Source organism: Pelophylax lessonae (assembly GCF_965119305.1).
Source record: "Pelophylax lessonae genome assembly, chromosome: 12".
NCBI classification, from domain to species: Eukaryota; Metazoa; Chordata; class Amphibia; order Anura; family Ranidae; genus Pelophylax; species Pelophylax lessonae.
The window spans coordinates 21,588,998-21,614,698 of NC_138779.1; the positions used below are offsets into that span (position 1 = coordinate 21,588,998).

Here is a 25,701-nt window from a genome sequence, read left to right on the forward strand (position 1 = left end):
GAGAGAGAAAGAGAGGGGTGGGATGAGAGAGAGCGGGGTGGGTGAGGGGGGGGTGAGAGAGAGTGAGTGGGGCGGGGGGGTGAGAGAGAGAGGGGGGATGAGAGAGAAAGAGATGGGGGATGAGAGAGAGGGGGGGTGGGTGGGTGAGTGAGTGAGAAAGGGGGGGGTGAGAGAGGCAGCTCTAGCAACCAGTGGCCAATAGAGTCTCAGGTAGAGGGGGCGGCTTTTTTGCTGCCCCCTTGCAAAGTGCCACCCTAGGCCTGTGCCTTGTTGGCCTAGGCCAAAATACAGCACTGATCCCGCCTCATTGTCATGTTCAGCTGCGGGGAATTTCCCAGCCACAGCTGATTGGGCTATCAAGTGACAGATTCCTACGTTCCTGGCAAAAGAATTAGCTCAACACTATTCCTGAGAAATACTGAAGTACCTTTCAACTACCCTGGACCCATTCTTGTGTGCCCTCATTAGCCTCATTATTTGCCATTTCATCACAAAAAAAAAAACGTTAAAATAAAAAAGTAAAATAACAAATGGCCAAATACACAATAAAAGGGAAAAACACAAATGAGAAGAACAGGTAATTAAATAAATTAAATTATCGTGAATACACTAAGCAGCTCAATAAGCACGGTTGAAAGTTTGATACGTTAGCAAAGTTTGGCTCATCCCTACTGGTCTGAAAAAATACTGTAAAATTGAGTGAATTTGATTTTGTTTTGTTAAAGATGACTTTGCGTCAAAATAACTAATTTATACCTTCAGATTGGACGTCTCTCAGTGCAGGTTACTTGCGGAAATTTAATTTGTGATGTTATATAGGAATTAGAGGCAATAGGGCTGATTTACTAAAGAGGTAGAGAAGTTTCACTTTCTACATGTTCATTTCAATTTTCCAACCATGCCCAAGTAAGAACTCTATTTTCTTTTTTTTTCTCTTACACATGATTGGGTATTCAAAGTGAGCACAGCTTCAGCCTTACAAAATTGCTTTTGAACATATCCAGTGGATGGGGATAACGCACTAACAAATCAGCATGTTCTTGTACCTATAAATAGGTGTACAAAGCTCAAGAAATAGTAAAGAGGCTTCACATAGTGTAGGAGGTTTATTATAAAAAACAAGGTTAACCACAAAGGGCCTTTTACTCCCTAAATCCCCTGGAGTCCCAGAGCTTTTATTTTTTTCCTTTGAAGACATCTCAGTTTCGCTCATTATACTTTTTTAACATCTGTAGTCTATTGCAACGTATTTTACATCTTTTTTTATTTTGGGACAGAGGGGTCTTTAATTTGATAACAAATTTGGATGCATACATTTTTTTTCTATTGGGAATAAGTAGTAAAAATAGGGAAAAAAAATGAAAATTGTATCAAATACTTACCTTAATTTCCTTTCCTGGTGCCAATCCATGGCAGCATACCAATGATAGAGCTCTGTCTAACTCAGGGGCGTAACTACAGGGGTTGCAGGGGTTGCAATTGCAACCGGGCCCCATGCTACAGGGGGCCTGTGCGGCTCCCCTGTACACCTGGATAGGAGGGGGCAGCATGTAGAGAAATCACTGTCCTCCTTTTTCCTCCTGTAGCTGCAGGAGGAAAATGGAGGAGATTGATTCCTCTGTATGCTGCCCCCGCCACTCCTCCTATCCAGTTCACTTGTGGTCTGTTGTCTCTGGGCCCCTGTGTGCTCCCCTTGTCCCCCCCCCCCCCCTCTTCCTCTCCTCTCCTGCCAGCTGCTGCACTGGATGTGTCACAACAGAGAACCAGGAAGGGGTCAGTAAATATGTAATTTACCAGCTCCTTCCTTTTCTGAATGGACAGAGTCATAGTCAGTGACATTGTAAAAAAAAAATAATAATAATACAATCGAAATACCAAAAAATAAAAACGACTGACACCAGTGGTTGAACTTCCAGGATTGCAAAGGTCACACTGGCATTCCACCAACAAGGGGAGTCCCCAACATGACAGGAAGGAAGCCCACAGCAGAACTTGTGAAAGGGTCCTGCTGTGGGACTGTAATAAAGGGCCCCACATCGAGAGTAAGGGGCCCCAGGATCAATGGGAAGAGCCCCAGGCTTGAAGGGAAGGGGGCCCTTTCATGGTTTCTTGCATCGGGGCCCTGAAGGTTCTAGTTTCGCCTCTGCTCTGACTCCTCCCTCAGGACCAGGAAATAGCAGGGGACTTTTTCCAGAGATAAAACTATAATCCTGCCACTGTATAAAACTCTGGTCCGACCGCATCTGGAATATTCTGTACAGTTCTGGTCGCCAATCCTCAGAAGGGATGTGTTGGAGCTGGAGAGAGTCCAAAGAAGGGCAACTAAACTAATTAGGGGATTGGAGGACCTAAATTATGAAGAGCGCTTACAAGTGCTTGATTTATTCTCCCTGGAGAAGAGACGCCTGAGAGGGGACATGATAGCAATTTATAAATACCTCAATGGTGATATCAACATAGAGAAAAAACTATTCAGTCGCAAAGAATGTATGAAGACACAAGGACATACAATGCGATTAGAGGAGAAGCGATTTAACCTTAGTCTACGCAGGGGGTTCTTTACAGTAAGGGCTACAAGACTGTGGAATTCTCTACCACAAATGGTAGTTACTGCGGGGAGTATGGCTACTTTTAAAAGACTGTTGGACGTACATCTCAAGGATAAAAACATTCGGGGGTATGGGAAATGAATACCTCCACACACACCTGCACAGGTTGAACTGGATGGACTATTGTCTTTATTCAACCTTAACTACTATGTTACTATGTTATAAAAGAAATACTGTAAACACCCTTCTGTATTCTCTGTAATAAGCTGCATACTAAGGCTGGGCCTATATGCTTGGACAAAAAATAAGAACTAAGCACTACCGTGGGGTGGTGCCCGTACTGTTATCTACGGTCACTATATTTCCCCTAGGACTAAGGTCATTGCCCTACGACTAGCGGGTATCCTCTTACAACGCTGGAGTATATGTCTGTTTTTATACCTGCCCTTCCTACTCAAATGTGACCTTTATGAATCATATTATCATCCCCCAGGCAGGCATTGTCCAAGTATATGGTACCAGCGAGCTGCTGGCATTATACATCATCTTTTAGTTAATGGTCTTTTTAGACCTATTAGGGTACTGACACTATATGGACTAGACAAAATCACTAGGAACTTGTACTTTTTTTCTTATACACCACTACGGATATCCAGGAATGTTCTGATGAGCTCCTGAGGAAGCGACACGTCGCAAAACATGTCGAGCTAATACCCATCCCCCATTATTCCAATACCCTATTCGCAGTGCCAACCATTAGGGGATCTCCACCTGAGACCTACCCCGGGATGGACACATGCGCTTCGGTTTGATGTTGGTCGATGTTTGGGTTTTTTATCTTCTATATGTCTTTACGTATGATATCATGTGTTTTTTATTCTTTGCATAAATAATAAAATTTGTGATTTTATACTATTGATGCCTTAAAAGTCTATGCTATTCTAGCTTCTGGGCCTATATGCTGCCATGGATTGGCACCAGGAAAGGAAATTAAGTATTTGATACAATTTTCTGTTTTTTTTCCAATTTTTATTACTTATTCCCAATTGAAAAAAAATGTATGCATCAAAATTTGCTATCAAATTAAAGACCTATCCCACCTCCCAAAATAAAAAAAAGATGTAAAATACGTTGCAATAGACTACAAATGTTAAAAAGTATAGGTTTAAGTATAAGTTTTTTTATACAATATTCCAGGTTCCTGGTGTCAACATGGCAGCATACTTATGATAAATAACTAGCTGACAGGGTGGGGGAATGCTAAAAAAATGTATTGTGTGGAGTAGACATGCCTTTATCGCTTTCCTCCCAAAATCTATAAACAGGACCCCCTTGGTCAACCTTTTAATGCTTCAGAAAGGTATGATGAGAGGATCAAGACGTGGCTCTGCATATGGTTTCCATATAAATGTTAGAGAATGCTCCCCAGAGTGCCGCCACCGCCCTCGCCGAGTGAGCTGTCACCACCTCCGGTGGGTCAACACATGCGGCCATGTGTGCCCTTTGGATGAAATTCGCAATCCATCTGGCCAAAGCCCTAGAGCAGGGGTGTCAAACTCCATTTAGACTGCATCAGCAATATGGTTGCCCTCAAAGGGCCTGTGGTATCTGGGGTGTGCTACTTACAGAGTGCAGGGTTCAGGGGTGCGCTACTTACAGATTGCAGGGTTCAGGGGTGCGCTACGCACAGTGTGTAGGGTTCAGGGGTGCACTACGTAAAGAGTGCAGGGTTCAAGGCTGCGCTATGTAAAGAGTGCAGGGTTCAAGGGTGCTCTACGTACAGAGTGCAGGGTTCAAGGCTGCGCTAGGTAAAGAGTGCAGGGTTCAGGGGTGCGCTATGCACAGAGTGCAGGGTTCAAGGCTGTGCTACGTAAAGATAAAAAAAAATACACACAAAAGAAAAAAACTAGCCGGTGGGCTGAGCAACAGTTTTTTATAGCCTTCCAGCTGGCTATTGATGATATTTAGACAAGTCAAAGGGTGCTGCTGCTCCCTATGGATCCTCTGGGTGGCAGGAGCACATCTAGACAAAACCAAAAAAAGAGAGCGCAAAGCCCCCCTAGTGTAACTCGGCTTTAATATGGTAAAGTTAAAAACACTACAATGGTCAAACTCACATTGTGTGAAGATAGATACAGAATAAGGATTCCACTGCGGTCGCACTCCTATAACCACCTCCCGCCACCCGAAAGGGAAGGGGGAGCTATGGATGTTCAACCTAGCTGAGGTTGGCCTCAGGTGACCTGAGGAAGGAGGCCACGCCTCTGAGATGCATTGTCATTACAAGTGTGATGTCCACATTTTCTTCCCCTCTGTATCCTGCTCGTGTGTTGGCCGGACCAGGCTCATGTGCATTAGGATCTGCACGTCGAGCGTGGTTGTGGATAGCCTTGGCTATACTGCCAGGATCCTGTGGGGATCTTGAGGTGGTTTTAGGAGTGCAGCCCCAGTGGAGACCTTATGCTGTATCTATCTTCACACAATGTGAGTTTGACCATTGTAGCGTTTTTAACTTTCCAATGCTAAAGCCGAGTTACACTAGGACAGCTTTGCGCTCACTTCTTTTGTGTTTTTGGCTACGTAAAGAGTGCAGGGTTCGGGGATGCGTTACATACAGAGTGTAGGGTTCAAGGGTGCGCTACGTACAGAGTGCAGTATTCAAGAGTGCACCACGTACAGAATGTAGGGTTCAAGAGTGCGCTACATGCAGGGTGCAGGGTTCAAGGGTGCACTAAGTACAGAGTGCAGGGTTCAAGGGTGTGCTACGTACAGAATGCAGAGCTCAAGGGTGTGCTACATACATTACTGTCTAAAAAAGGTGCGTACATAAACATATGCACTAGCAGCGCTAGTGTACCCTTGCTTCTACAGGTGGCGAATATATTAGTATGATAACAAGTTGAGAGTAATATCAATATATATATATATAGTGACTGGTTAAGAACACAAATAAATAGATGTGGAAAGTCTCTTTGTTCAATGAAACAGGTAAACAGAGGTGCAGATCCAGGATAGTCTCTAGGTAATAAACAACGTACCCTTATCGTAAAGGTCAAAGCGCCTTGTACCAAAACCAGTGATCTTCCACTTTCCTATGGTGATCCACCTTTCGACCCTGATACCATGGAAATCAGCGCCACCTCATGTCCACTCATTGGAATGACCTGTCTAGAGGAAAGAATATTCAGACCCCCCCTGAAATTACACAGCATTCGGGCACTCTTACTTGAACTTCCATCTGCCAGGTAACAAGACAATACATTACTGTGCTCAGCCCCTCCTGCCCATTACAGTTGGCTCGGGTTGGGGGAAATTTGAATTGCCAAGTACGGGATGGATGTACTAGCCCATGTATAGGCAGACTTGTATAAAGTACTCAAAATTTCTACTTGAGTAAAAGTACAAGTGCTCGATCAAAAAGTGACTTGAGTAGAAGTGGAAGTACTCGCAGAAAAAGTTACTTAAGTAGAAGTACTAAAGTATTCAACATTTTTTTTACTTAAGTATTGCAAGTAGTTTTTTCAAAAAATTTGCTACTTAAGTACTAAAAGTAGAAAGTACCAGTAGTTTTGAAAAAAAAATTCTACTCAAGTACTGAAAGTAGAAGTACAAGTACTGTGTTATGTAGTTATTAAAGAAAGAAGTCAAAAGTTTGAACATCATATTGTTTTTTATTATTTCAAATGATATATTCAAATGATTAACCTGTGTTTGTTAGTAGTTTCTTGATGCACTTTAAGCGCTGTAGCACCATTTATTTGTTTGTTTCATATTTTCTTTTTATTGGAAAGATTTGGTATAGCAGCTTTTATTATACACAGCCTTTATTTTCGTATGCGCTGATTTACAAATGACATTATACACATTTTTTTGAGCTTTATGCAACCTGCCATCTACTGTTCTGGCAGTGGTAATTTTTTTAAAAGTAACGAGTAACTATGCAGCACAAAAAAAAAAAAAAATATCGGAGTAGAAGTATCGAAATCATGGAAAAAATGTAGTGAAGTATAAGTAGAAGTAGGAGAAAAAAATTCTACTCTAGGAAAGTACAGATACCGCCTTTCGGTACTTAAGTACAGTACTTAAGTAGTTCTACTTAGTTACTATACATCTCTGTGTATAGGTCAGGCTAGATTTCAGTTGGGAAGAGAGTTGGGGTGGGATTTGTACGGGAAGGTCTAAAGGTTTTATGTTGTTGAGCTTATATAAGACTTCAGAGCTAAAGTGATGAAGTATGTTTTGTACTGATTGTAGGGACTGGAGGGGGTTGGTGATTATTAATATCACATCGTCAGCGAACAGGCTGATTTTGTGGTTTAAGCCGTTGCATCAGATACCTGATAATTGTGGGTCTGATCTGATTTTAGAAGCTATGGTTTCCATCAATAAGGCAAAAATAATTGGGGACAGGGGGCATCCTTGTCCCGTTCCATTGGATATTTCAAACAGGGTGGACATAGTTCCCCCAGTGAGGACTCTAGCTGATGGGTTAGAGTAAAGGGATAAGATTGCATCTTGGAACCAATCTTTTATGCCAAATTTAGTAGGCACTGCCTGAAGGAATTTCCAGTGTACTCTATTGAATGCCTTCTCTACATCAACAGATAGGAGCAGAGAAGGCGTTTGGGTACGTATGGCATGGTGGATGAGGTTAAGCACACGTCTGGTTGCGTCCGGGGCTTGTTTGCCCGGGATGAAACCAACTTGGTCAGGGTGTATTAATTCTGGGTGGAATGTCATAAGTCTATTTGTCACAAGTTAGCCTATAGTTTTGTCTGTATATTCTTACCTCCTTGCTGCAGTGCTTCTGTCTTGCCTCCCTTCACATGTGGTGTTTGGGCTTCTATGGGCTGTCGCCTGCTCCACTGTGGGTTATATCCTGTTCCTGTCAATTACTTCCTGGGTCACCTCACTGTCTGCTTCCCTATATATACACATGCTCAGTGCACTGCTCCTTGCTTGAGCAACATCACTGTTCTCTGAGCTCCCATCCGTGTATCCCTTGGCTATTGTATCTGATCTCCTGTGTACCGACCCGGCTTCGTTTCTCCGTCTATGTTCGTCTGCTGCCTGTCCTGACCTTGGCTTGTCTCCTGGATCTCCTTATAGTCTCCTGTTTACCCTGCACACGCCAGCGGTCTCCACATCCTCAGCTGGGCCTACCTGGGGGCCGCGACCTGGTTCCAGTCTGCTGCAAGTCCATCCCCACCATCAGGGGCCCTGGTGAAGAAGCAGACTGGGGCTATAAGGGCTCACTACCACAGACTTGTTGACACTATTAGCAATTACTTTGGCTAGTAATTTAATATCAGTATTTAAAAGGGAGATTGGCCTGTAGTTTGTTTCGAGAGAGGGGTCCTTTCCTGGTTTTGGAATAGTAGAAACAATTGATCGTAGCATATCTGTGGGTAAGGAGCCAGAGGAACCAGCAGCATTGAAGAGGTCTGTAAGTTTAGGGGCTATTATGTCAGCAAGTTTTTTGTAGAAGGCCTTCGCGAACCCATCTTCACCTGGGGACTTGTAAAAAAGAAGAGTCTTGATTGCACGTCCATTTTCAAATGGTTGAGACAGAGACTTAAAATTGGTCCTCTGATATTGAGGGTAGGATAATTGAGGCCAAGAATTCCTGAATGTGTTCATCAGTAGGTTGGAGAGTTAGAGGGTAGTTTTTAAGGTTGTAAAGGGTTGCGTAGTAATCGCTAAATGCATTAGTAATTTCTTGAGGGTTAGTTAAGAGTTGTTTGGAAGTGGGATGTATGAGGGAAAGATTTTGGTTTTGGTACGCTGGGCTTTGACTTGCTTGGGTAGAAGTTTCCCCGCTTTGTTGCCCAGAGAATAGAAGTTGGCTTTATTATGTTTCAAATTGTGTTCAAATTTATGCAGTAAGAGGCTACTAAGTTTTTGCCTCAGCTCAAGGAGCTCAGAGGCTTGGTTTTGGGTAGGTAATGTTTTGTTTAGTTTTTCTAATTGATGTAAGACCTTGTCAATCTGCTGGGTTCTCTGGTGTTTCATTTTCTTACCCATTTATGTATTCGCCATAGGGTGAATTTGTTTGTATCCGGTTGGTCCTTAATTTAGAAGAAAGACTGATGTTCAGCCACGATTTCTTGTTAGACTTTGGCATCCGTTAGCAATGAGGGGTCTAATCTCCAGAGTCTCAGCGGTGCAGCTCGTAGGTCAGTCAGGGAGATTGTGATAGGGGCATGATCCGATCATCCCAAAGATGTTCTATCGGGTTGAGGTCAGGACTCAGTGCAGGCCAATCAAGTTCCTCTACCCCAAACTCGCTCATCCATGTCTTTATGGACCTTGCTTTGTGCACTGGTACGCAGTCATGTTGGAACAGGAGGGGCCATCCCCAAACTCTTCCCACAAAGTTGGGAGCATGAAATTGTCCAAAATGTCTTGGAATGCTGACACCTTAAGAGTTCCCTTCACTGGAACTAAGGGGCCAAGCCCAACCCCTGAAAAACAACCCCCACCCTATAATCCCCCTCCATCAAATGATTTGGACCAGTGCACAAAGCAAGGTCCATATGGATGAGTGAGTTTGGAGTGGAGGAAAATGATTGGCCTGCACAGAGTCCTGACCTCAACCCGATAGAACACCTTTGGGATGAATTAGAATGGAGACTGCAATTAATTGTCACCTATAGTTCAGTAATGTTGTTTCTGCTTTTAGACGGAATATGAGTTGTACCTACTGTTACGGCTTTCCTTTCTTGTACCTTTGAAACTCCAATAAAGAAATATTTACAAGAGAACACCTTTGGGATGAATTAGAGTGCAGACTGCGAGCCAGGCCTTCACGTCCAACATCAGTTCCTGACCTCACAAATACGCTTCTGGAAGAATGGTCAAATATTCCCATAGACACACTCCTAAACCTTGTGGACAGCCTTCCCAGAAGAGTTGAAGCTGTTATAGCTGCAAAGGGTGGGCCAACTCAATATTGAACCCTACAGACTAAGACTGGGATGCCATTAAAGTTCATGTGCGTGTAAAGGCAGGCGTCCCAATACTTTTGGTAATATATTGTTTTTTTATTTTTCCTGCAGATATATTCAAGAAGGTTGACGTTATATTGGGTGAAAACATCATTTGGGGGGGCGCAACTTCCTGCGCCTGTGCTGCGCTATTATCAGATTGCATCATTTCCAGCCATCCCTTTGGTCTATAGAACACCCCCCCCCCCCCCTGTTATGGTGATGAGAAAAGGGAGAGGTTCTAGGGTGACAACACTGCTCCTGTTTAGGTACAGTACAGCAAGTAAAGGTTTTCACCCTAGGCAGGGCTGGGACATAAGGTGGGCGGGAGGGACAGCTGCCCTGGGCACTGTGGCATTATGCAAGGTGAGGAGGGGGGGTACAGTGAGGGGATTGGCAGGGAGGGGATTTGTGTAGGGAAGGGGAATGTGGGAATAGGGGATAAGAATTGTTCTAGGAGGGAAAATTGGGGGGGGGGGGGAGCAGGGATGTGCTGGGAGTGGTGATTTAGGAGGACTTGTTTTGGGAAGGGGATGGAAGGGGATGGAGGAAGAGGATTTGTGTTTGGAGGGGGAGTTGGGGGATGGCAGGGGTTAAGAATTATTTTAGATGGGGAAATTTATGGGGGGGGGGTTACTATGAATGGTGATTTAGGAGGATTCTTGTTGGGATGGGGGAAAGGGATTTGTGCTAATAGGGGGGATTCTGGGGGGGGATTGTGCTGGAAGAGGTGATATGGTAGGAAAGGGAGGGGAATTGTGCTGGGAGGGGATATTTTTTTTTCGGGGGGGGGGGGGATTTGTGCTAGTAGGGATGATTGTGGAGTGTCTGTGCTAGGAGGTGAAATTTGGGGGGGTTGTGCTAGGAAGGGAGTTGGGGGGGAATTTGTACTGGGAGGGGGGATTTGGAGTGGGGAGGAGAGGATGTGTACTCGGAGGGGAAATTCGTAGGGTGGAGGATTTGTACTAGGAAGGGAGATTGGGTGGGAAATTGTCCTGGGAGGGAAAAATTTGGAGTCGGGGGGAGATTTCAAGAGTAGAGGATTTGTGCTAGAAGGGGTAATTAGGGGGAGGGATTTGTGCTGGGAGGGGGGTTTCAGAGTGGGAAGGGGGAGAATGCACACTCAGGGGGGGAAATTTGAAGGATAAAGGATGTGTGCTGGGGGGGGGGGTTTGGAGAGGGGGGGATCCTCATTCCTTCTCTTTTTTTTCTCTCCCTGTTTTTAAATCTTATTCTCACCCCCTGGATATTCGAGTTACTCCATGCTCTGAACAGCTCATTCCAGCTCCTAACTTTTTCCACCAAAAATATGTAGCAGAATACATATTAGCCTAAATTGGTCAAGAAATTAGATTTTTTACATTTTTGTATTGGATGTTTTATAGCAGAAAGTAAAAAAAAAAAAAAAAAAAAAAAAAAAAAATATATATATATATATATATATATATATATATATATATATATATATATTTATTTATTTATTTTTTTGAAAGCTCTATTTGTGGGAAAAAAAAGACATCAATTTTTTTTTGGGTTTCAGCGTCGCACGACCGCGCAATTGCCAGTTAAAATACTACATTGCCTTATCACAAAAAAATGGCCTGATCAGGAAGGAGGGCGGTAAATCTTCCAGAGGTCAAGTGGTTAAATAGCCTACCATGACCCGATACATAGTCACTTGAAAATGTTATAAAACAAACAATTAAAAAATAAATAAATAAAAAAAAAAATAAAAGCAAAAAAAAAAATTTATAGCGTTAACCTTACAATTTGTGCTTCCTCCCCCCGAGCTCCCTCCTTATTCCTCCTCTTTTTTTTTTTTCTCTCCCTGTTTTTAAATATTATTTTCCACCAAAAATATGTAGCAGAATACATATTGGCCTAAATTGGTGAAGAAATTAGATTTTTTACATTTTTGTATTTGATGTTTTAAAGCAGAAAGTAAAAAAAAAAAAAAAATATATATATATATATATATATATATATATATATATATATATATATATATATATATATATATTTATTTATTTTTATTTTTTTTTTGAAAGCTCTATTTGTGGGGAAAAAAAAGGACATCAATTTTTTTTTGGGTACAGCGTCGCACGACCGCGCAATTGCCAGTTAAAAAACTGCATTGCCTTATCACAAAAAATGGCCTGATCAGGAAGGAGGGCGGTAAATCTTCCAGAGGTCAAGTGGTTAAATAGCCTACCATGACCCGATACATAGTCACTTGAAAATGTTATAAAACAAACAATTAAAAAATAAATAAATAAATAAAAAAATAAAAGCAAAAAAAAAAATTTATAGCGTTAACCTTACAATTTGTGCTTCCTCCCCCCGAGCTCCCTCCTTATTCCTCCTCTTTTTTTTTTTCTCTCCCTGTTTTTAAATCTTATTTTCCACCAAAAACCTGTAGCAGAATACATATTGGCCTAAATTGATGAATAAATTAGATTTTTTACATTTTTGTATTGGATGTTTTATAGCAGAAAGTAAAAAAAAAATATATATATATATATATATATATATATATATTTTTTTTTTTTTTTTTTTTTTTGAAAGCTCTATTTGTGGGAAAAAAAGGACATCAATTTTTTTTGGGGTACAGCGTCGCACGACCGCGCAATTGCCAGTTAAAATACTACATTGCCTTATCACAAAAAAATGGCCTGATCAGGAAGGAGGGCCGTAAATCTTCCAGAGGTCAAATGGTTAAATAGCCTACCATGACCCAATACATAGTCACTTGAAAATGTTATAAAACAAACAATTAAAAAATAAATAAAAAAATAAAAGCAAAAAAAAAAATTTATAGCGTTAACCTTACAATTTGTGCTTCCTCCCCCCGAGCTCCCTCCTTATTCCTCCTCTTTTTTTTTCCTCTCCCTGTTTTTAAATATTATTTTCCACCAAAAATATGTAGCAGAATACATATTGACCTAAATTGATGAAGAAATTAGATTTTTTACATTTTCGTATTTGATGTTTTATAGCAGAAAATAAAAAATATTGTTTTTTTTTTTTTTTTTTCAAAATTGTCTGTCTTTTTTTGCTTTTTATTGCGCAAATAAATAAAGACCGCAGGAGGTGATCAAATTCCACCAAAAGAAAGCTCTATTTGTAGGAAAAAAAAGGACATACATTTTATTTGTCGCACGACCGTGCAATTGTCAGTTAAAATACTCAATTGCCTTATCACAAAAAATGGCCTGATCAGGAAGGAGGGCGGTAAATCTTCCAGAGGTCAAGTGGTTAAATAGCCTTCCATGACCCAATACGGGAGTCACTTGAAAATGTTATAAAACAAATGTTTAAATAAAATAAATAAAAAAAAGCAAAAAAAAAAAAATAAATAGATAAAAATTTATAGTATTAACCTTGCAATTTGTGCTTCCTCCCCCCGAGCTCCCTCCTTATTCCTCCTCTTTTTTTTTTTCTCTCTCTCTGTTTTTAAATCTGATTCTCCACCCCCCTCTGGATATTCTAGTTACTCCACGCTCCGTACAGCTCATTGCAGCTCCTAAGTTTTTCCAAGGAGTTAGCAGAGGTGAAGAAGGGAAGAGCTTTTGCTATAGAAACTCTGCAGCGGCCAAGCCACAAAGGCAGTTTGATTGCTATCACCGTGCACGAGGGGCTGTCTGATTTTTTGACAGTAGAAGCAATTCAGATTTGTCGGAGCCTCCCGGCATGGATCGAGCCTGCCAGAGGATTTACATACGGCTCTGAACGACCCCCCCTCCTTGAAAAAAAAAAATAAAGATCAACGGATCGTTGGCTGATTGGCGGAGGATCGATAGCCTCCCCGGGATCAATGAGGTCTGGGGAAGGAGGGCGATCTCTTCAGATGGATACAATTTGCCAAGAGCAGAATCTCAGCTTCCTATAGTATTAAATCCCCATCCGAGGCGCCGCGACCGGCGAGAATAAGTCGCCTTTCCCAAATTGCAATTACTTTAGAGACTTGGAGGAGATGGAAAATGAAGCCCCCAAGACGGTGGACAACCAGATGGAAAAATATATGTAATTTTTTTTTTTAATGTGTTAAATTTTCTTCTCTATCTTCATTTCAAGGATGTGTTTAATCCAGTTCTGCTCTAGAGGCGATTAATGTCATTCCTGCTCCGCGTTTCCCTTCCTAATTCTGTTTTTATCTTCTTCTCTCTCGTGTCTGATGGTTATGTTGTCAGGTTGTTGGATGTGTCACAATCTGCGTTTGCCTTTGCAATTTTCTTGTCTCCTGTCATCTTGTTCCGTCTCTGCCTCCCATCCTCATCTCTCTCTCTCTCTCTCTTCATCCTGAACATCAGCTGCTCTTACTATCGCTAGGCATCAACTAAAACCGCTACCTTGACCTCATAAAACCGACTTTGCTTCTTTTTTTTTTCCTTCAAGAGTCACCATAATGGGGAAATCGGAAAGTCAGATGGACATTGTGGAAAAATCGAACAAGACGGTGAAGAAGTCTTGGAGCATCGTAGAGATCGGACTTTCCGTGCTACTAGTTCTGATGACCTGCGCCATGGTGGCGATGCTGGTCCTGTACACCACCAACAAAGGTAAGAGTCTTGCGGAAAAGCTGTGTGGTTTGGTTTGTTAATTGTACATGTTTTGATTGGCTTGAGTATAGGCTTGTAGAATTGTCTGGTCTAAAGAGAATTGGGGGATTTATAAATAGGGATAAGGTTCAGGATTGCCCCTATCATAGGTTCATGGATGTGGGAAGTTTGTGGATTATGAACTTTGGGCTAAAAAGTTTGCCGGTTCGTCAACAGGAATAAGGAACAACCTATAAGGATTCGTTTGGGTTCAGTCCAAACTCATGTTCAGCCAAACCCGGAATTAGGCTGTGACAGAACATTCCCCACTCTACACCTGCCAGTACACAAAGGGGGGAAGGAATGTGACCATGACATTGTTGACCTAATATGGCCACATGGCCATATCAGATCAATTACATTATGGCCACATAGCCATGTTAGATCAGTGATATTATGGCCACATGGCCACATTAGGTCAATGGCATTATGACCACATAGCCATGTTAGATCAATGATATTATGACCACTTTCCCATATTAGGTCAATGACATTATGACCACATGGCACTGCTAGATCAATGACATTAAGACCCAATTATCATATTAGATTAATGGCATTATGGTCACATGGCCATATTAGATTAATGGCATTATGGTCACATGGCCATATTAGGTCACTGACATTATGACCACATAGCCATGTTAGATCAGTGATATTATGGCCACATGTCACTGCTAGGTCAATGACATTCAGACCCCATGGCCCCATTAGGTCACTGACATTATGACCACATAGCCATGCTAGCTCAATGACAGTATGACCACATGGCACTGCTAGGTCAATGACATTAAGACCCAATGGCCATATTAGATTAATGGCATTATGGTCACATGGCCATATTAGGTCACTGACATTATGGCCACATAGCCATGCTAGCTCAATGATATTATGACCATTTGGCCATATTAGGTCAATGACATTCAGACCACATGGCCACACTAGGTCAATGACATTATGGCCACATGGCCACATTAGGTCAATGGCATTATGGCCACATGGCCATATTAGGTCCATGACATTAAGACCTCATGGCTATGTTAGTTCAATGACATTGTGACCATGTGGCACTGCTAGGTCAATGACATTAAGACCCAATGACCATATTAGATTAATGGCATTATGGTCACATGGCCATATTAGGTCACTAACATTATGACCACATAGCCATGTTAGATCAATGACATTATGACCACTTGGCCATATTAGGTCAATGACATTATGACCATGTGGCACTGCAAGGTCAATGACATTCAGACCACATGGCCACATTAGGTCAATGGCATTATGGCCACATGGCCATATTTGGTCCATGACATTAAGACCTCATGGCTATGTTAGTTCAATGACATTGTGACCATGTGGCACTGCTAGGTCAATGACATTAAGACCCAATGACCATATTAGATTAATGGCATTATGGTCACATGGCCATATTAGGTCAATGACATTCAAACCACATGGCCACATTAGGTCAATGGCATTATGGCCACATGGCCGTATTTGGTCCATGACATTAAGACCTCATGGCTATGTTAGTTCAATGACATTGTGACCACGTTTCACTGCTAGGTCAATGACATTAAGACCCAATGACCATATTAGATTAATGGCATTATGGTCACATGGCCATATTAGGTCACTGACATTATGACCACATAGCCATGTTAGATCAATGATATTATGATCACTTGGCCATATTAGGTCAATGACATTATGACCAAGTGGCACTGCTAGGTCAATGACATTCAGACCACATGGCCACATTAGGTCAATGGCATTATGGCCACATGGCCATATTAGGTCCATGACATTAAGATCTCATGGCTATGTTAGTTCAATGACATTGTGACCATGTAGCACTGCTAGGTCAATGACATTAAGACCCAATGACCATATTAGATTAATGGCATTATGGTCACATGGCCACATTAGGTCAATGGCATTATGGCCACATGGCCATATTAGGTCCATGACATTAAGACCTCATGGCTATGTTAGTTCAATGACATTGTGACCACGTGGCACTGCTAGGTCAATGACATTAAGACCCAATGACCATATTAGATTAATGGCATTATGGTCACATGGCCATATTAGGTCACTGACTTTATGACCACATAGCCATGTTAGATCAATGATATTATGACCACTTGGCTTTATTAGGTCAATGACATTATGACCATATTAGGTCCATGACATTAAGATCTCATGGCTATGTTAGTTCAATGACATTGTGACCATGTGGCACTGCTAGGGCAATGACATTAAGACCACATGGCAATATTAGGTACATGACATTAGGACCACGTAGGGATTAGTTTGGGTTCAGTTCGAACCCATGCTCAGCCAAACCTGGAATTAAGCTCTCAGGGCCCGCTCAAACAGCTGTGACCAGGGTATTCCCCACCCTACAGCTGCCAGTACACAAGTGGGGAAGGAATGTGATCATGAAATTGTTGTCCTAATATGGCTACATGGCCATTTTAGGCCAATGACATTAGGACCACACGACCATGTTAGGTCAATGACATTATGGTCACGTGGCCATATAAGGTCCATGAAATTAAGACCACCTGGTTACATTAGGTTCATGACATTATGACCACCTGGCCCTGTTAGGTCAGTGACATTATGGCCACATGGCTACACTAGGTCAATGACATTATGGGTACGTGGCCATATAAGGTCCATGAATTTCAGACCACCTAGGTACATTAGGTCCATGACATTATGACCATCTGGCCATGTTAGGTCAGTGACATTATGGCCACATGGTTACACCAAGTCAATGACATTATGGCCACGTGGCCATATAAGGTCCATGAAATTTAGACCACCTGGTTACATTAGGTCCATGACATTATGACCACCTGGCCCTGTTAGGTCAGTGACATTATGGCCACATGGCTACACTAGGTCAATGACATTATGGCTACGTGGCCATATAAGATCCATGAAATTTAGACCACCTGGTTACATTAGGTTCATGACATTATGACCACTTGGCCATGTTAGGTCAGTGACATTATGGCCACATGGTTACACTAGGTTGATGACATTATGGCTATATGGCCATAGTAGATCAATGGCATTGACTTTTTTATGTCCAGGTGAACATATTAGGTCAGTGATGTTATGAGTATTCCCACTCTTTGTGTACATGCACTGCAGGGAGGGAGTGCCCCGTCACAGCTGATTGGACTGGCACTGACAGCTTCCTTCCAGGTCTGACTTCCAGGTCTGATTCAACATGGGCTCAGACTGAACCCACCTATAATGCACAGCATAGCCTTTTACCAGGTCAGCTTAGTAACAAGAGCGAATATTCAGAAGAAATGGACAGCCAGCTGTAAATTGGGGCTCACAGCGGCCATATTGTCAGGGTGTGTTGGAGCTCTTGAGCTCACCATACATATTACAATCTGACCATACAATCTCTATACAATTAACTTTAGATTTACTAAAGCTATGTAATACGGGGACCTATCTATACTATTTATCAATCTGTATCCAAGTAGGCATGCCCCTGGACTACATAATTGTTGGTTTAGGCTAGAGCTCACCACATATATTACAATCTGATTGTACAATCTCCTTTAGCTCTTCCAACAACTATATAGTGCACAGGCCTGCCAGATTGGATACAAATTGATTGGATAGATTTGGTAGGTCTTAATATCACATCGTTTTGGTAAATCTAAAGTTGGCTGTGTAATGTTTGTACGGTCAGACTATGACATGTCTGTAAGGAGGTTGTATAGTCACATTGTAATGTGTGTGGTGTGCTTTAGGGAGAGCTGACAATTCTATATAGAGAGATGTAGTATTTTATTATTATTTTTATAATATTTTTGAATTTTGTTTTATATATATATATATATATATATATATATATATATATATATATATATATATTTTTTTTTTTTTTATTTTTTAATCTCATATTTCTTTTTTTTTCTTTACTTTTTTTAAATTTAGGATTTTTTTTTTACATTTTGTTCATTTTTTTAATTTAATTTTTTCAATTTTTTTTTTCTTTTTTGCATTGCTATGTATAATTATTTTCATTTAAATGTTATATTTCTTGTTTTACTAATTGTAATTAGGTTTTTTTATTTTAATTCTTTTTTTTTATTTTATTTTTTTATACATTGATACAGCCCCCCAACCCATGCCAGTGCCCAGATCTCCATGCCTTGTTCTTGAGCAGGGGTCTCCAAACATTCTAAACAAAGCGCCAGATAACTGTCTTTCAGGCGGTAGGGGGGGCAGACTGTGGCCAGTAGGATTAGAAAATGCCTTGGCATGAGTGGAAGCATACTGTGCCTCCTCACTGGTTCTAGTGGGAGGAATAGTGTCCCATCATTGGTGTTTGTGGGAGAAATGATGCCCCATTGTTGGTGTGAGTGGAAGGAATAGTTCACTATCATTGGTGTTACTGGATGGAATAGTGCTCCATCATTGGTGTCAGTAGGAGGAACAGTGCCCCATCATTGGTGTCAGTAGGAGGAACAGTGCCCCATCATTGGTGTCAGTGGGAGGAATGGTGCCCCATCATTGGTGTCAGTGGGAGGAATGGTGCCCCATCATTGGTGACAGTGGGAGGAATGGTGCCCCATCATTGGTGTCAGTGGGAGGAATAGTGCCCCATCATTGGTGTCAGTGGGAGGAATAGTGCCCCATCATTGGTGTCAGTGGGAGGAATAGTGCCCCATCATTGGTATTAGTGGGAGGAATGGTGCTCCATCATTGGTGTCAGTGGAAAGAACACTATAGTGTCCCATCATTGGTGTCAGTGGAAAGAATAGCGCCCCATCATTGGTGTCAGTGGGAGGAATAGTGCCCCATCATTGGTGTCAGTGGGAAGAATAGTGCCCCATCATTGGTGTCAGTGGGAGGAAGGGTGTCCCATCGTTGGTGTGAGTGGGGGGAATAGTGCCCCATCATTGGTGTCAGTGGGAGGAATAGTGCCCCAACATTGGTGTCAGTGGCAGGAGTAGTTCCCCATCATTGGTATCAGTGGGAGGAATAGTGTCCCATCGTTGGTGTGAGTGGGAGGAATAGTGCCTCATCATTGGTGTAAGTGGGAGGAATAGTGCCTCATCATTGGTGTCAGTGGGAGGAAGGGTGTCCCATCGTTGGTGTGAGTGGGGGGAATAGTGCCCCATCATTGGTGTCAGTGGGAGGAATAGTGCCCCATCATTGGTGTCAGTGGGAGGAATAGTGCCCCATCATTGGTGTCAGTGGCAGGAGTAGTTCCCCATCATTGGTGTCAGTGGGTGGAATGGTTCCCCATCATTGGTATCAGTGGGAGGAATGGTTCCCCATCATTGGTATCTGTGGGAGGAATGGTGCCCCATCATTGATGTCAGTAGAAGGAATAGTGCCTCATCATTGGTGGCAGTGAGAGGAATGATGCCCTTGTGAATGCAAGCAAGGGGCCGCATCCAGCCCACAGGCCACAGTTTGGAGACCGATGTTCTTGAGAATAGCTTGCTTCTTACCCCTACCAATGGCCAGGACTGAATAATAAGACCCCCCCCCCCCCCATAGACTTTAAAGGGGTTCGCTGCAAAGTTTGCAAACTTTGAGCACGCATTGCAGAACGGCTCACCAACCAAACCGAGTTTATTTCGCTTCTCCATTTTTACGGATCATAATTACTTGAATGACTCCTTACATGAAATATTTCAGGTCAATAAAGAGCAGGAAAAAGGTTGGATTTCCAGGTTGCGTCACCAGGATTGGTTATCTGTGTGTGTGGGGCGGTTGTACGGATATCCAATGTAGTGCCGGGACGATATTCTTTAGCACCCAAAGCCAAAAGACCAAAGTCGCCCCCCGTGAGATGTAAACTGCTTCGGTAGCATAAGTTACAGCTCCTGCGCCCCTTACTGCTGAAAGGTCCAAGGCAACTGCCTCTTCTTGGCCCGCTCCTAATGGCACCATACTGACTTGTACAGGTGATCAGCGTCTATTTATTCTTGTAAAACCTTTATCCAAAAAGGAAACTGTTATAAAGTGTGAGCTGGAGTTTGGCTTTAATTTGTTAGTGTATTTAAAGTGGTTTTAAAGGTTCCGCTTTAAGAAAAAAAAAAAAAAAACATATTATACTTACCTGCTCTGTGTAATGAAACATATTATACTTACCTGCTCTGAGCACTGTACTTTAGTTCCACCCCCTACCAACCTCTGAGCACCGTACTTTGGTTCCACACCCTACTAACCTCTGAGCACCGTACCTTGGTTCCACCCCCTACCCACCTCTGAGCACAGTACCTTGGTTCCACCCTCTACCCACCTCTGAGCACCGTACCTTGGTTCCACCCCTTACCCACCTCTGAGCACCGTACCTTGGTTCCACCCCCTACCCACCTCTGAGCACTCTCCCTTGGTTCCACCCCTTACCCACCTCTGAGCACCATACTTTGGTTCCACCCCCTACCAACCTCTGAGCACCGTACATTGGTTCCACCCCCTACCCACCTCTGAGCACTGTACTTTGGTTCCACCCCCTACCAACCTCTGAGCACCATACCTTGGTTCCACTCCCTACCCACCTCTGAGCACCATACCTTGGTTCCACCCCCTACCCACCTCTGAGCACTGTACTTTGGTTCCACCCCTTACCCACCTCTGAGCACTGTCCCTTGGTTCCACCCCTTACCCACCTCTGAGCACCGTACTTTGGTTCCACCCCCTACCAACCTCTGAGCACCGTACCTTGGTTCCACCCCCTACCCACCTCTGAGCACCATACCTTGGTTCCACCCCCTACCAACCTCTGAGCACCGTACCTTGGTTCCACCCCTTACCCACCTCTGGGCACCGTCCCTTGGTTCCACCCGTTACCCACCTCTGAGCACCGTACTTTGGTTCCACCCCCTACCAACCTCTGAGCACCATCCCTTGGTTCCACCCCCTACCCACCTCTGAGCACCATCCCTTGGTTCCACCCCCCTACCCACCTCTGAGCACCGTCCCTTGGTTCCACCCCTTACCCACCTCTGAGCACCATCCCTTGGTTCCACCCCCTACCCACCTCTGAGCACCATCCCTTGGTTCCACCCCCCTACCCACCTCTGAGCACTGTCCCTTGGTTCCACCCCTTACCCACCTCTGAGCACCGTACTTTGGTTCCACCCCCTACCAACCTATGAGCACCGTACCTTGGTTCCACCCCCTACCCACCTCTGAGCACCATACCTTGGTTCCAATCCCTACCTACCTCTGAGCACCGTCCCTTGGTTCCACCCCTTACCCACCTCTGAGCACTATACTTTGGTTCCACCCCCTACCAACCTCTGAGCACCGTACCTTGGTTCCACCCCTTACCCACCTCTGAGCACCGTCCCTTGGTTCCACCCGTTACCCACCTCTGAGCACCGTACTTTGGTTCCACCCCCTACCCACCTCTGAGCACTGTCCATTGGTTCCACCCCTTACCCACCTCTGAGCACTATACTTTGGTTCCACCCCCTACCAACCTCTGAGCACCGTACCTTGGTTCCACCCCCTACCCACCTCTGAGCACCGTACTTTGGTTCCACCCCCTACCAACCTATGAGCACCATACCTTGGTTCCACCCCCTACCCACCTCTGAGCACTGTACTTTGGTTCCACCCCCTACCCACCTCTGAGCACTGTCCCTTGGTTCCACCCCTTACCCACCTCAGAGCACCGTACTTTGGTTCCACCCGTTACCCACCTCTGAGCACCGTACTTTGGTTCCACCCCCTACCAACCTCTGAGCACCATCCCTTGGTTCCACCCCCTACCCACCTCTGAGCACCATCCCTTGGTTCCACCCCTACCCACCTCTGAGCAACATCCCTTGGTTCCACCCCCTACCCACATCTGAGCACCATCCCTTGGTTCCACCCCCTACCAACCTCTGAGCACCGTCCCTTTGTTTCCACCTCCTACCCACCTCTGAGCACCATCCCTTGGTTCCACCGCCCTACCCACCTCTGAGCACCGTCCCTTGGTTCCACCCCCTACCCACCTCTGAGCAACATCCCTTGGTTCCACCCCCTACCCACCTCTGAGCACCATCCCTTGGTTCTACCCCCTACCCACCTCTGAGCAACATCCCTTGGTTCCACCCCCTACCCACCTCTGAGCACCATCCCTTGGTTCCACCCCCTACCCACCTCTGAGCACCGTCCCTTTTAGAGAATACAGAACCAAGTATAATTTTGTGGTGCTAAATAATTTGTATGGAATGTATTAATAATAACAAGAAAAACAGTAAAATAGTGGCCTGCAACCAGCAACAATAGATCCCCAGCAACAATAGACCCCAGCTCAGCAGCAAAACATCCCCCACACAACAATGGACTCCACCACGACAACAATAGACCCCACCTCAGCAGCAAAACATTCCCCACACCACAATGGACCCCTCCCCAATAACAATAGATCCCCCACACAACAATATACCTTACCTCAGCAGCAAAAAATCCAACACACAACAATGGACCCCACCCCAGCATCAATAGATCCCCCACACAACAATAGACTCACCCAGCAACAATGGACCCCACCACAGCAACAATAGACCCCCACCTCAGCAGCAAAACATCCCCCACACAACAATGGACCCATCCCCAGAAACAATAGATCCCCCACACAACAATAGACTCCACCTCAGCAGCAAAACATCCCCCACACCACAGTGGACCCTACCCCAGCAACAATAGACCCCACCTCAGCAGCAAAACATCCCCCACACAACAATAGATTCCCCCACAGCAACTATGGACCACCGCCAGCAACAAAAGGTCAACCCCAGCAACATTAGACTCCCAGCAGCTACAACAGATTTCCCAGCAGCCAGCATCAATAGACCCTCCAGAAGCCAGCAACAATAGACCTTTCCTATCCCTACTAGCAACATATAACCACCCCTCCTCCCCAGCAACAATGGATCCCCCACCAGAAACAATAGACCTTCACACAAAAACAGATCCCCACCAGTCGCAATATATTTTCCAGCAGCGAGCATCAATAGCCCCTCCAGAACACCCCAGCACCCCTTGTCATTACATACATTTAGGGCTGGAGGTGCCAGAACTGCGTTCCCCCACGTTCCCACTGAAAGAGCCTTGCACCTCACCCCCCCAGACTGACAAAGCTGCTGTCCAAAGGTGCCCCCTTTGCTTCTTCCTCCAGATTGGGGGCGCTCTAATACAGGAGGTGTGTTACTGGGCAGATCAACAGGTGAAAACAGAGGGGAAAAAAAAGCCTAAAAAAATAAATAAATGCAGCCGCCACATCTAATTATTGGTAAGCATCAAAATGTGACATTTTTGGTGTTAAAAGGAATTTGCTCCCCTCTGCTTCTAATCTCCAGTACGGGGTCGGGTATTCTCCGCAGAATAAACATTCTGCATTCACCGTGTTCACTACAAACTTTTGCTGACACTCAGCACAGAGGGAGGCGGAGGGAAGGGGTTAACGTGCCTGTCATGCATGGTTAGCCAGTTTTGAGCGCAGACAGATTGCTTTTCATACATGATTTATAAGCTCAGAAACCTTTTTATACCACAGGAGCACAATTCGCCCAGCAATATCACTTCCCTAGGAGCGGGCGCTATATATAGGCCGATCAGAAAAATCACTTAGCTTTTTATCACAGCGGTTTAACTATAAGAGTCTTATATACACTCACCGGACACTTTATTAGGCACACCTTGCTAGTACCAGGTTGGACCCTCTTTTGCCTTCAGAACTGCCTTCATTCTTCGTGGCATAGATACAACAAGGTGTTGGAAACGTTCCTCAGAGATTTTGGTTCGTGGTGACATATTAGCATCATGCAGTTGCTGCAGATTTGTAGGCTGCACATCCATGATGCCAATCTCCTGTTTTACCACATCCAGTGCAAGTATTTTTGTCTACTTAGTGCTTTTTGCCGCCCTCCCATCCATCCAGCACCCCCTCCCCACACCATCCTCCTGCCACACCCACCATTGTGACAGGAGGGCAGTGTGACAGGAGAGGGGAATCTGGGCATTGTGAAAGGAGGGGGCAATGGGACAATAGGGGGGCAGTGTGACAGAAGGGGGGCAGTAGGACAAAAGGGGGGCTGTTGCACAAAAGGGGGAAGTGGGACATGAGGGACAGTGGTACAGGAGGGGGGCAGTGGGACAGAAGGAGGCAGTGGGACATGAGGGGGCAGTGGCACAGGAGGGGGACAGTGGGTCATGAGGGGGAAGTGGCACAGGAGGTGGCAGTGGGACAGAAGGGGAGCAGTGTGACAGGAGGGGCAATGGGACAGAAGGGGGGCAGCAGGACAGGAGGGGGACTGTGTCAAAGAAGGAAGGCAGCAGGACACACTGTTTTCATCCCAATAACCTATCAATAATCTATCACACTGTGTTCATCCAATCACCCATCAATAATCTATTACACCGTATTCATCCAATCCCCCATCAATAATCTATTACACCGTATTCATCCAATCACCCATCAATAATCTATCACACTGTGTTCATCCAATCCCCCATCAATAATCTATCACACTGTGTTCATCCAATCACCCATCAATAATCTATTACACTGTGTTCATCCAATCACCCATCAATAATCTATCACACCGTATTCATCCAATCACCCATCAATAATCTATCACACTGTGTTCATCCAATCCCCCATCAATAATCTATCACACTGTGTTCAACCAATCACCCATCAATAATCTATTACACTGTGTTCATCCAATCACCCATCAATAATCTATCACACCGTATTCATCCAATCACCCATCAATAATCTATCACACTGTGTTCATCTAATTCCCCATCAATACTCTGTCACACTGTGTTCATCCTATCACCCATCAATAATCTATTACACTGTGTTCATCCAATCACCCATCAATAATCTATCACACCATATTCATCCAATCACCCATCAATAATCTATCACACTGTGTTCATCCAATCCCCCATCAATAATCTATCACACTGTGTTCATCCTATTCACTCATTAATAATCTATTACACTGTGTTCATCCAATCACCCATCAATTAACTATTACACTGTGTTCATCTCAATAACCCATCAATAATCTTTCACACTGTGTTCATCCAATAACCCATCAATAATCTATCACACTGTGTTCATCCTGATCAATCATCAATAAGCTTTTACACTGTATTCATCCCGAGCACCCATCCATAATCTATCACACTGTGTTCATCCTTGTCACCCATCAATAATCTATCACACTGTGTTCATTCCAATCACCTAATAATAATCTTTTACACTGTGTTCATCCCGAGCACCCATCAGTAAACTATTACACTGTGTTCATTCAATCACCCCTCAATAATAATAATATATCACACTATGTTCATCCTGATCACCTATCAATAATCTATCACACTGTGTTCATCCAATCACCCATCAATAATCTATTACACTGTGTTCATCCCGATCACCCATCAATAATCTATCACACTGTGTTCCTCCTGATCACCCATCAATAACCAATACACTGTGTTCATCCCAAACACCCATCAATAATCTATCACACTGTGTTTATCCTGATCACCCAT

The 25,701-nt window shown here is 43.9% G+C and overlaps 1 protein-coding gene across 2 annotated transcripts in view; it reads left to right on the forward strand.

The window, feature by feature from the left end:
• Positions 1 to 25,701, forward strand: part of MMEL1 (membrane metalloendopeptidase like 1) — a 324,059-nt gene that overhangs the window by 87,414 nt on the left and 210,944 nt on the right. The window contains exons 1-2 of one of the 2 annotated variants that reach the window (XM_082273302.1): positions 13,051 to 13,558; positions 13,931 to 14,094. In XM_082273302.1, coding sequence (XP_082129428.1) covers positions 13,509 to 13,558; positions 13,931 to 14,094 — 214 coding nt within the window. In that variant the 5' untranslated portion in view covers positions 13,051 to 13,508. Of the gene's footprint in view, positions 1 to 13,050; positions 13,559 to 13,930; positions 14,095 to 25,701 lie in introns of those variants that run through there. The other variant, XM_082273303.1, reaches the window with a different exon arrangement.